This window comes from Herpailurus yagouaroundi, unplaced genomic scaffold (assembly GCF_014898765.1).
Source record: "Herpailurus yagouaroundi ecotype Mexico unplaced genomic scaffold, PumYag 100, whole genome shotgun sequence".
NCBI classification, from domain to species: domain Eukaryota; kingdom Metazoa; phylum Chordata; class Mammalia; order Carnivora; family Felidae; genus Herpailurus; species Herpailurus yagouaroundi.
This window is the reverse complement of record NW_024412391.1, coordinates 15,779,852-15,792,562: the sequence shown is the minus strand read 5'-3', so window position 1 is coordinate 15,792,562 and position 12,711 is coordinate 15,779,852. Positions and strand designations below refer to the sequence as shown.

At 44.1% G+C, this 12,711-nt stretch overlaps 1 protein-coding gene across 6 annotated transcripts in view; it reads right to left on the bottom strand.

Annotated features, from left to right (window-relative positions):
* Nucleotides 1-12,711, bottom strand: part of LOC121028322 (uncharacterized) — a 100,530-nt gene that overhangs the window by 22,664 nt on the left and 65,155 nt on the right. For 3 of the 6 annotated variants that reach the window (XM_040471941.1, XM_040471937.1, XM_040471939.1), the window contains exons 1-3: nucleotides 7,523-9,069; nucleotides 7,010-7,070; nucleotides 6,661-6,706 (exon numbers count right to left, since the gene is read on the bottom strand). In XM_040471941.1, the coding sequence (XP_040327875.1) occupies nucleotides 6,661-6,706; nucleotides 7,010-7,070; nucleotides 7,523-7,796 (381 nt within the window). In that variant the 5' untranslated portion in view covers nucleotides 7,797-9,069. Of the gene's footprint in view, nucleotides 1-6,660; nucleotides 6,707-7,009; nucleotides 7,071-7,522; nucleotides 9,070-12,711 lie in introns of those variants that run through there. The other 3 variants (XM_040471938.1, XR_005789176.1, XM_040471940.1) reach the window with 3 other exon arrangements.

Here is a 12,711-nt window from a genome sequence, read left to right as displayed (position 1 = left end):
AGTGCTTTCGGACTCTCCTCCCTTGCTCCTGGCAAATTAATGGATGCCAAATAAACCAACCCGCTAGGACTGGCCATTCCATAGAGGGAAAGGCAGCCCTGGGCTGGGAGAGGTTAGTATTGGTGGGGCTCCTCTGGGCCGGAGAGGGGGGCACAGGTAAGGACGGGGGGAGCTGCTTCTCAAAGGCAGGGTAACAGGAAACATGGCAGGTATGGGGAGTAACAGGCTGACTCTTGCTGAAGCACAGACACTTGAGAGGGGACAGCAGCAAGAGAAAAACTCTGGTTGTTTCACTGTTTTTCTGAAAATCATTCACTCAAACAGAATGCCTCTTTTGAATATTGACAGTACAAGAGTATCAATTTAGTTTCTGCTGAATTTTTTCGGTAAAGTGATCCTTAAGTGCCTAAGCATTTGCTGGCTAGGCTTCTAAAGTGCTATAGCATTATTCCCTAGGAGCAGGGAATTTAGAACAAAGGGGACGCTGGGGACCACCACAGAGGGAGTCTCCTGAAGGTCAAGGGGGAATTTGCTCCGTAAGCAGCTAGTCAGCTCATCTGCTTCCTGTGAGTCAGGCTTCCTCTGAATGATCTCCGGAATGCCCCTCATCCCTGACAGGAGCTAACGGCTTTTGACACTCTAGCCCTAGATCCAGCGTCTGGTGAACTTCGTCAGCGGTCATACCCTGGAAAGGATTATTCAGAGAAGCTGCAAAAAACTGTCTTCCCAGATTTCTGACAGAGTGGTGGATACTGAACGACATTCAAAGTTCTAGATGAAAATCACAGATTCTGGGTAAAGACAAACACTTTCTACATAATCTAATAAAATCAACCTATTTTACAAACAGGAAGTTAAGGCTCAGATGGAAAAAAAAAAAGGTATGAGAATTAAACCATCGTTAATGTCTAGTGGTGACCAAAGGCGAGTCTTTCAATCAGGTTGTACATTTTCCATTCAACTGGCTGTATGCTGCGCTAAGAGGCAGATGTGGTAATTCGGTTTACTGTTAACACACGGTTGCAAACCTGTCTCTAAGCTGGGATCCCATCAGGCCTTAAAAACTCATGGGAATTTAGGGAGCTCATTAATTAGGCTGGAAGAGGTGATCAAGCTCCTTTACCTGAGGTTTGACCTAATCGCCACCGTGAACCAGGGACACTCGATGCCAAACATCAGTACGCGCTGCCCTGGGCAAAAGCACCTGTACGCTAAGGGCTCCCATGGCAGGGCCTGATGGCGGCCACTTGGGAAAGTGACCGGATTCTGACAAAAGTTTTCTTTCAAAGCCCACTGTGCCCAGGCCGCCCCTCTGTCAGCTCTGGGAGGATGGAGTCCTTAGCAGGGAATTCCGTTTGAAACACAAATGCATTGCACGTGAGTAATCATCATAAGCCTTAAAAATCGAACCATATTCATCAAATTAGATGACCGACACGTATCTTGGCATGCAGTTTCTCTTGGTGCATATTACTGTTCATTCTTTCACTGTACTAAGATACATTGCTGAAACTTTCTTGGAAATCAAACCTACAAATTAAAGGAAAAACAAGAGAACAGAATGAAAGGAACTGTCTCTGATATCCCGCTTTTGAATTTAAATGATGACTCAGGAGGTTTAAAAATTATCACATGAATAGGTAAATAATAAAGGGAAAAATGATAAAATGCTAATTGTAGAATCTAGCTGGGGTATATGAGGGGGTTCACTGTAAAATTATTTCAACCTTACTATATACTTGATATTTTTCATAATGAAATGTTGGAAAAAAAGTGTATCACATCCTCCACACAGATACCAATATCCCCCCAAATTCATGGACTCTTACAGCTAAACATAATAGCAAAAGGTCTTGAAGTATAAAATAAAGGAAGCACTAAAAATTAACAGGGGAAAGATAAATGATTTCATACAGGACGTTGGGTGATTGACCACATGAAAAAAAAATCCCTTATACCTAACTTCTAATTTGGTGAGTTTAATATACAAAATGAAATTATTTTTCAGAAGAATATCTTCTAACTTCTGGTCAGGAAGGAATTCCAAAGCGCAAGTTAACAGGAGAGTCACAAAGAAAAGAAAAAGACAAAAATCACTTATTTAACTAAATAGAAGGTAAACATTCTGTGTCTCAAAAGAATCATAAGCAAAAATTAAAAATCAAAAAAGGTGAGAAAAATATTTGCCCAAATATTGCTAACACACACACACACACACACACACACACACACACACCTACCTCAAAAAAATTACAGAAACAGTCACACTTCCATAGAAAAGTTGATAATGGATGTGAACAGAAATTTACAAAAAGAAACTGGGTTAAGAAACACACAAAAAATTTAACCTTTACTGGAAGCAATTACGGAATGCCATGAACCTAGCACAGAGAGGGCAGCCACTGCCTAGCTGTCGAATAAGTGAGCCAAAAATAATGTAACATTTTTCTCTAAAGATTTTTTTAAGAGGTAATACTCAACACTGATGAAGATACAGTGAGATGGGCGTTTCATTCATTGCTAGAATGTGGGTGACCTGGTACAAGTTTTCTAGGAAACAATCTGGCAAAGAGGCATCAAGAATCTTTAAGAAGTTTAATTCTGGGCTTCCTGGCTGGCTCAGCTGGTACTGCATGCGACTCTTAATCTCAGGGTTGTGGGTTCGAGTCCCCTGTTGAGTGTGGCGCCTACTTAGAGTAAGAAAAATAAAAATAAATAAATAAAAAGTTTAATTCCTTTAACTTAATAAACTCACTACAAGGAATCTATCCTAAGGAAGTATTTTAGTATATTATTTAATATTAACATGTTATGTTAATATGTCATTATTATTAATACATATTAATATTATTGCATTACTTTACTATATTTTAATGAAAAATGTCCAAGATTCACACTTCAAAGGACAATTATTATAATGTAAAACTGGCTTTTAAAAAAAATGGAAGCTGACTAAACACTCTCAGATTGGAGAATATAACACACTGTTAAAAAGGTTTTTAAAGGCATTTTTAAGAAGCACTTGGAGAAAATGCTCATTGAAGAAATGGGATATAGAAGGTCCTACACAGAATGATGCTAATTCTGTAAACACTGTGTGTGTGCAGGAAGATGCTGGAGGAGAATACAAATGTTAAGAGCTTTGGGTGATGAGATCAGGGATAATTCATATTTCTTCTTTATACTATTTCATATTTTAAAGGCGTTTTATTACAAACAAGTTAGAAAAAAGAGAAAATACCATGTAACAATTTGGAAGAGATCCACTGCTTCAGAAACAGGTCTCGCACCAGTCAAGACCACCCACCGGTAAAATAATGACTGTGAGCTGGTGTTGAAGGTCTACACCTCCAGCTCCACAACCGTGCCCACCACTCTGCCCCTCCCCCGGTCTCCTGCACACCTGCCTGTCTGTGTGCACTCTGCTACGTCCAAATGCTGCCTCATCTTCCCTCAGCCCTGCTTTTCGTCTGGAAGTCCCTCTTGTGGTGAATGATACCACTTAATAACCTAAGCCACTGTCCTTACTCCCCTTTGCCCTTTCCCACCTCACCAACCTCTCCCGCATCCCCCGCCGCAGGGGTCCTCGTCGTTTCTCCACTGGAGGGCTCCCACGAGGGCAGCTCTCTTTCCATCTGGTCTCCTGGCCTTGTCTGACCTGCCAGGCTCCCCTTCCCCCCAGTTCATTCTCTTCACTGCAGCTCCTGTGAGCTTTCCAAAGTGCGTCTGCCCACGTTACCCTCCCAGACAGAGACGTTCAGGCTAAGGTGGTGTGGTGTCTTAGAACCGTTGTCAGGGACTCCCTTCCGGCTTCACCTTCTCTTAACTGTTCCTCTCTCACACCCTCCACTGTAGCTCAGGCGCCGAGCCTCTGACCCAGCGTCTCGCCACAATGCTTGCCTCCCTTGTCTGGCTAACTCCTAGCTAACAAGAGTCAATTCAGACATCCCTTTCATCAGGAGGCCTCACGGATGGCAGCTAGGTGTTACCAGGTCCCACGGCAGACTGATTTTACGCAACCGCGGCCCCCATCGCACACCGTGATCTCTGTTTTTGTGCCTTTGCCTCCTCTCCCAGAATGTGAGGCCTCGCAAAGGAGGCCCTCAGTGTTTGCTGAATGAATTAATAAACGTTTCCACCATCTCAGACGCAGTTACCTATTCTCATCTTGGGAAAGATCTCAACCCAAGATCTCATCAACTCCCTCGGCCAGCCACTCATCTACTTGATAATCTTGGCAACGGAAGTAGTCTTTCTTATCTATTCATCAGCCAACAAATTTATTATATACCTTATGTTCTTTGAAAAAATTTTTTTCATGTTTATTTATTCTTGAGAGAGAGAGACACAGACAGAGACAGAGTGCGAGCAGGGAATGGGAAGAGACAGAGGGAGACAGAATCCGAAGTAGGCTCCAGGCTCCGAGCTGTCAGCACAGAGCCTGACGCGGGGCCTGAACCCACGAACCATGAGATCATGACCTGAGCCGAAGTCGGACACTTAACCGACTGAGTCACCCAGGCACCCCAATATGCTTTTTTAAAAAAAATTTATTTATTCATTTTGAGAAAGAGAGAGGGAGTGCAAGTGGGAGAGGGGCAGCGAGAGAGGGAGACACAGAATCCGAAGGCACCTACAGGCTCTGAGCTGTCTGCCAGCACAGAGCCCGACGTGGGGCCTGAGCCTCTGAACTATGAGATCATGACCTGAGCCAAAGTCAGACGCTTAACCAACTGAGCCACCCAGGCGCCCCTATATACCTTACGTCCTGACAATATCTCTTTGGTTTTACGTGAATCCATTTGCTCCTGCCCAGCCTATCGTGGAAGTGTTACCAAAGTCCTCACACAAGACAGTCATCTAAAACACTGCAATTTACTGAAAAGCAAGGCAGTGTGCTGGGCCCCAGGAATCTAAAGATAAATCAGACTCCCACTACTCACAGACCATTAGCAAGAAATCCCTTAGACTTTTTCAGGCTAAAACTCTCAGCCACTTTATCTTTTGCTGGAAGAGTATACAACTTTTGTTGCTTGTGTATCTGCTCTTTATAATCACCCCAAATCTTTTTTTCAAATGTGACTCAAATTGGACACAATAACGAGTGTGACTAATGCAAGCCTTGTTTTCTTACCCTTTTATGTCATACTTCTGTTAATACAGCCAAGACTCATATGTCTATTTTTTTCCACAACAGACTTACAGTACTGACTTGAATTGACTTGATGGGCAGTGAGGACTATAGTTCTTTTTAAATGGTGTTTTTCTGTACTCAAGTAAACTACCTTCCATCTATCCCCACCAGATTTCTTCTGCTAATGGAGAACCATTTTCCAGTTTGTTACACTTGTTTTCAATTACATTTCTGGAGTCTGGATGATTTGTAGTCCTAATTTGGTAACGTACACAATGGAAAAGGAAAAAAAAAAAAAAGAAAAGAGATTTCATTATGTATGTGAAAAATCCTCCCCAACTGTTAACCATGAGTCTTAAAGTCTCTACAACGATACATGGTTAAATGTTTAGGGATCCTGCGGTATCTGTTTGGAGGTTCTGAGAATATTATCCATTCTCCTTACTTATTTAGTATCAGCCACATATTTTCTCCACTCCACCTTTCTTCCTTCCCTTTTTCAGGCTTTGCACCCCCTACCTAGCAAACAGAGAATGACTTCTTTCTGACTCGGGTGCCTCCTCTTTTAAATCATAGTGTTTACTAGGGAACTCAGGTATGGCAGAATCATGGTAAGGTCTGGCTCTGGGCTGTGTCCTTAACCTGGGGGCCCCAGATGAGCCCTACTGAGCTGCAAATGTCCTGAAATGTAGGCAACTTACTGTGAGTGTGCTAAGTGGGCTCATAGCTTCCATCATCATCTCAAAGGGGCCCAACACCCTGAAAAGGTTAAGTACCTCAGCTCTAAGGCACTCAGACACAATAAAGCAGTAAACCGAATAAGCAGCACTAGAATGACCGATTCAACTTTCTACTCTGCCATTTCCAAAGAGAAAGAGAAATTCTGCCACAATTCTACATTAAGCATCTTCTGCGTTAATGGAGACCGTAACTTCAAGGTGTGATTTGGGAAACCCAACGTACACGAAAAGATAAGAGGCGATAATCTAACACTTCGAGTGTTAATCACTTCAAATAGCTTTCTATTTTTAACAAAGTTCAGTAATACTTTCTTTGTCCTCTTTTGATACCTTTAGTTTATCTGGTAATATTGCTTTAAAACCCAAACATCAGGAATCAAAAAGCTTCTCTGCACACAAATGTTACTAACCAAACACACATGCCTTTCACCAGCCATTAGTAACTTTATTATTTTTGCCAGAACGTACTGTTATCTTCCATACGTGTGTTTTAAAGAACATCACGAAAACCCTTAATGTAAGTATGTCAAAATCAACACTGCCTTTGGGACGATATGCTGCAAAAATCAATCTATCTTAACTCCTAACTTCTATTGTCGTCTGTAGGTTATACCATCTTTTAGAATTATCACCACATCCACAGTATTTTCTACAGGTAAATGTGAAATGTAGTATAAATGGGCCAGGAAAAGATGCTCTTTAAAGCCTTTCCTAGGACGAAAAGCCATTTAGAAATTTAGAAGCAAGAACCAGTGGAAATCGGAAACTGCTGTCATCCATACTCACCACTGAGCAGTGCACAGAGGATTCTGGAGCACGGGCTGGTCTTGTCCTGGAAACAAGCGATTGAATTCCGTCAGGAAAACAGGCAAGCAGAGACAGCAAACGGCAACACTACCTTTCTCCAACTCCTCTTATTTGCAGACACACACATTTTGGAATCTTCCAGGACTAACAATGAAAACCACACTAGGTTGTTTTCCCAATTCCTATGAAATGAGTCAGTAGGTCAAACAACTTATCCGCTTGGGAGAGAGAACAGTTCCTTAAACTGCACTCACTGTTTCCAGTAACTGTCTTTCCCTCTCTTCGCCCCCCGGATAAAAGGGTGGCCAGTAATCTACGGAGGGCTCACCGGGTTCTGAATGAGACACATCGCAGGCAATGCCAGAAGGTTAGTCTTCTTCCAGTTTCTCCTTGTGAGTATTGAGGAGGAAAAAAAAAATCCAGTTAGGAGTAAGACGTGGATGAAGTTTCTTCATTTAAAAAGAGCTGCCATAACTTTTTCTCTGTTGAGACCGTACATTTGTTTCTATCTTCTAAGAGGGCAGAACAGTACTTTACATATAGAAGAGCAGTAGCTGTAGCTCTAAAAGCCCCCCACAAACCGCTTCCTTCTGTAAAACGTCCTTTCCTCCTCAAAAGGACTAGTGTAACTCAGAAAAATAAAAATAAAAAAATCCAATGGTTATTCAGTTACTCCACATTCTGAAAAACGCTTCACAGGCTTCTGTGAATCCTGTGGTTCCATCCACTAAATCGTATAAAGCAGTAGCATTTAAGAGCTTGCTGGCAGCCTTCTGAATCCACAACTCAAGACCATGAACACTGGTTTAGCAAAAATCATCGGAATCTACCACCTACTCACCGGACAGAACATTTCTTCTAGTTAGCGACCTTCTGCATCGGAAACCACCAGCCACCGGCAACGAATCCATTAATTCTGAGAACTCACGCGTTTCAGGCAAAATACACAGACGTGTGTCTCTAAACACAGGTACGGAGATCTTCTGTGACAGTTCTTCGTGAAGAGACTGGAAATACTTTTGCTTTCTGTATCGAGAGTACTTTCTTTTTAAAGAGGAGGTTTCGTTTTGATCTTGAGAAATTTCTGATAAAACCACCAACTGAAAACCTGCCATTATGAGTGAGGGATTTCACAACGTTCATTCCAGAAAAACTGTGGCTATTCATTTCTGGAAGTGATTCACTGCGAAAGAATCGCTGTTGGCGGTGGAGGGAGCATTCATTTTTAGAAGGCAGCCTGCCCTCGGAGCAGCGAGCAGAACCCTCAGACACAGCAGCCACGTGCCTTGCTGACCCCACCGCAGCAACCTGAATCACCCTCCCTCTCGAGATGACGCGTACTGACCAATTTCCTCTTATGACTCCCTGGCTCTACAAAACCCCTTTGGTCTATCACACCCTGAATTAATCCTCTGCTCTGGTGGAAATGTGCAAATAAATCTGGGAGGGCTGCAGCCCTATTCTCCACCTGTCAACGCTCAGTCGCTGGCGAGAAACCAGCATATGGATACTCACTTCCTGTGAGTATTTCTAAAAGAGCTTATGATATTTCCTTCGGAAAAAAAAAAAAAAAAGTGGGAGGCAAGCAACACAGGGACAAGAAGTAACTCCAACACGCAAAACTAAAAGCATGCAACGCGATCACTGTTTACCAGCCACGCCTAATTTTAATTTGGTTTCTCAACCCCTGTGTAATTAAGACAGCCAAGAGAACAGCATCAGGAGAAAGAAGGGGGGGAAAAAAAAGACATTTCACAAATGCTTAGACCTTCAGTGCGCGTGACCAGAAAAGTAATTTTAAGATTCGGGCGAACCAATCCAGAGCTGGTTGGAGCATTAACCCTTCAAGGAGAGACAGAGTTATTTTCACTTGTCCCCAAATTTCGAATATGGAAATCTTCTCTCCTACTGGGCACTGAGACACGAAGACCCCAGGCTCTGAGGGCCATCCCTAGGGTTTGTGGAAAGAGAGAAGTTTTTCAGATTTGTTGATGATGGGGGCAGAAAAATAGTTATTTGTAAGACCCCATCCATCACATTAACAGGATGGCCATGTGGCGTTCACACCAAAGCACCCTTTGAAAACTGGTCATGTAGGGCTAAAATACGACATTTTGTATTTCTCTTGGCTTCAGCCAAACATGATCATTTATGTCAGAGAGGAACAGAATTTCTTCACAACTGGGCAAATTAAAAAAAAACTGCTTTTATCCTAGAGAGTTCCAATGGTGACAGAGACCATTTTCTGATGGGACTAGTAGATACTGTGCTGAAAGAGGGGCTTTAAAAAAGTCTGTCCTCTGGGGCGCCTGGGTGGTTCAGTCAGTTGAGCATCCAACTTCGGTTCAGGTCACAATCTCGCGGTTCGTGAGTTCAAGCCCCGCGTCGGGCTCTGTGCTGACAGCTCAGAGCCTGGAGCCTGCTTCGAGTTCTGTGTCACCCTCTCTCTCTGTGCCTCCCCACTTCACACACTCTCTCTCTCTAAAATAAATAAATAAATAAATAAATAAATAAATAAATAAATAAATAAATGAAATTTAAAAAAAAAAAAAAAAAAAGCCTGTCCTTTATTTTCAGGTTGCTAATGTGCTTCTGTCTTGGGTGGAAGTGGTGGGGAGGGGGCGGGGCTCCTGAAGGTATGAGGAGAAAAATACCAGCTTCCACTTAGTGCAAACTCAAGACTAAAGACCAATGAATGGACAGTTGTGACCCAGCACCTTCAGCCCGTGATTTCTGCCACTTTTATCCCGACTCTTCTTGGTTTTGAATACTCAAGGTAAACATGGAAAACACATGGGAAGATTTTTTAATAAAGCCATTGTGTTTTATGCTTTGGAAGCCAATGTTCACTAATGCGATATATTTTTATAATCTTTGCCAAACTGATACTTTATTTTATTTTAGTTTTTTTAAACGTTTTTTTATTTATTTTTGAGAGAGAGAGTTGTGAGCGGGAAAGGGGCAGAGAGAGAGGGAGGCACAGGATCCCAAGCAGGCTCCAGGCTCTGAGCTGTCAGTGCTGAGCCTGACGTAGGGCTCAAACACCCAAGCCAGGAGATCATGACCTGGGCCGAAGTCAGATGCTCAACTGACTAAGCCACCCAAGTGCCCTTCAAACTGGTATTTTAAAAAGAACAGTAGGGAACCATTTGCATGGTATGAATATAATCTTCAAATTGAGAACGAGTAAAAACAGCATCAATAATTGATGTTAAGAATTCCATCCAAAACGACAACACAACATAAGAGTCTATCCTCTGCCCTCACTCCTAAGACCTTATGAGCCTCCTCAACAGCAAGAGGAACATTCTGTATAATGTCAAAAGAAGAGGAACCCATTACAGGGAGAACAGTTTTAAGTATCTACAACTTCAAAAAATCCTATCAATACTAAGCTTGGTGAAAGGAGGAGCAATGATGGGACACTTAGGTGGCTCAGTCGGTTGAGCGTCCAACTTCGGCTCAGGTCATGATCTCGTGTGGTTTGTGAGTTCGAGCCCTGCATCGGGCTCCCTGTAGTCACTGCAGAGCCTGCTTCAGATCCTCTGTCTCCCTCTCCCTCTGCTCTTCCCCTGCTCACGCTCTCTCTCTCGCTCTCAAAAATAAAAATAATAAAAAAAATTATTGAAAAAAATGGGGGGAAGGGGCACCTGGATGGCTGAATCGGGTAAGCATCCAACTTCAGCTCACGTCATGATCTCACGGTTCAGGAGTTCGAGCCCCACGTCAGGCTCTGTGCTGACAGGCTGGAGCCTGGAGCCTGCTTCGGATTCTGTGTCTCCCTCTCTCTCTGCCCCTCCTCTGCTTGTGCTCTGTCTCTCTCTCCAAAATAAATAAACATTAAAAAAGATTAAAAAAAAAAAGGGGGAGGGGGACAACTGGGTGGCTCAGTCGGTTAAGCACCTAACTTCAGCTCAGGTCATGATCTCACGGTTCGTGGGTTGAAGCCCCGCATCAGGTTCTGTGCTGACAGCTCAGAGCTTGGAGCCTGCCTTGGATTCTGTGTCTCCCTCTCTCTCTGCCCCTCCCACACTTGCGCTCTCTCTCAAAAATAATAAATGTTAAAAAAAGCACTGATTAGAGGCCTGACAACTACTCAAGTGTCAGAACAGGTTACTGTCCTCGCTCACTAAAACACCAGCTTCTCTCTCACACTGCGCCTTAGTCACACACATGCCCAGAGCTCTCAAAGCTTCTGTGCCTTGGTTCCCTTTTCAGACTGTGCTTCACAGGAATCTCTCTCTTAAGGCCTGGGTGGCCAATGCGGATGTTTTAAGAAGAGAAAGGAAAAGTAGAGCAACACAGAATAAAGACCATGAAATACAAAATACGTGCTTGGGGGGGAACAGCACACAGAACACGGACCCTCCAGCTGTGCTGCCCCCAAGAAGCTGCCGCCTGTCAGGACTCCTGTGTGCTGGGGGTGCTAGGGGGATTACTTCTCAGGGTGAGTATTTTGAACGTGACTGAACCACACAGACTATCCAGGTCTTGCTGCCAGCTGGTGTGCTGCAGACATCATTCAGGTCCAAGTTTATAGATCAGTGTTCACTCTCCAGGTCTCTGGGCCCACCATCCCCTGCCCCGCTCCTCCCAAACAAAATAAAACCCTGTGACAAATGTTTTTACGTTTAACCTGACTCCAAGTTTTCTTTTAAGTAGTGAAAAGGAGTGCACTTTTTTTTTTTTTTAATTTTTTTTTTCAACGTTTTATTTATTTTTGGGACAGAGAGAGACAGAGCATGAACGGGGGAGGGGCAGAGAGAGAGGGAGACACAGAATCGGAAACAGGCTCCAGGCTCTGAGCCATCAGCCCAGAGCCGACGCGGGGCTCGAACTCACGGACCGCGAGATCGTGACCTGGCTGAAGTCGGACGCTTAACCGACTGCGCCACCCAGGCGCCCCAGGAGTGCACTCTTTAGTAGCACTTTTACAGAAAGGGAGGAGGGCACACAGAAGGCCTGTGTTTGAGCTGCGGCTCTTCCTCTGGCTATGCTTTGCTCTGGTTCGGGTCACCCGACCCCTTTCACCCAGTTTAATCATCAGTGGTAAAGGCAAAACGACATACAGGGCTGGCTTACACTACCACAAGCTGTACACATACCTACTCGCTGGGTTCCCACCGCAACCCTGAATTCCATCACTATCCCCGGCCTACACACAAGGAAACTGAGCCTCTGGGCCTTTACAGACCTGGTCAGGGTCACACCATCAGTGGGTGGTGGGGCCAGGATTCAAGATTCAAAACCAGGGAGCCTGACCTTGACCACTCTGCTCCGGAGCCTTCCACGGGGATGCCCACCAGTCACACCAGGCTGGGTGCGCGTGAAGTAAAATAGCGCTCGGGAAACTGCCTTGTGCACTATTCCTTGAGGCAGATTTCTCATCAGGCCACATGCAAATATTTTCTCTACCGGATTTAAAGGAAATTAAGGACAACCAAGTACTGGCAACTCTAATACATTTGTTTTCACAAATTTGCAAACTACTTCTTTGCAAAATCTGTGATACTAAGTTTTAGAGGTAAAAGGTAGTTAAGGGAGGCTCACGGTTACAGGGTTAAAGTTTGAATCTCCACCCAGTCACTCCCTCAGTGGTGCTGTGTCACTGTGTCACAGCCCACAGGGGCTGTGGAGGCACGCGGAATTATGAGACACTTCTCAGGTATTCTTATCTAACTAACTGGCATCCATTCACTCACATGTGATGCATGTGTGTGTAATACCAGTCGGTCCTAAGAACAAGCATCAGTTATAAACTTTCTTCTCACTATAAGTCCCTCAGGCTTTAAGAAGAAAAGAGAAAGATGAGGAAAAATCATCTTTTCTTTCCATCATCATCATCATCATCATCATCACTATTAAAAACAAAAGCCTCCGGGGCGCCTGGGTGGCGCAGTCGGTTAAGCATCCGACTTCAGCCAGGTCACGATCTCGCGGTCCGTGAGTTCGAGCCCCGCGTCGGGCTCTGGGCTGATGGCTCGGAGCCTGGAGCCTGTTTCCGATTCTGTGTCTCCCTCTCTCTCTGCC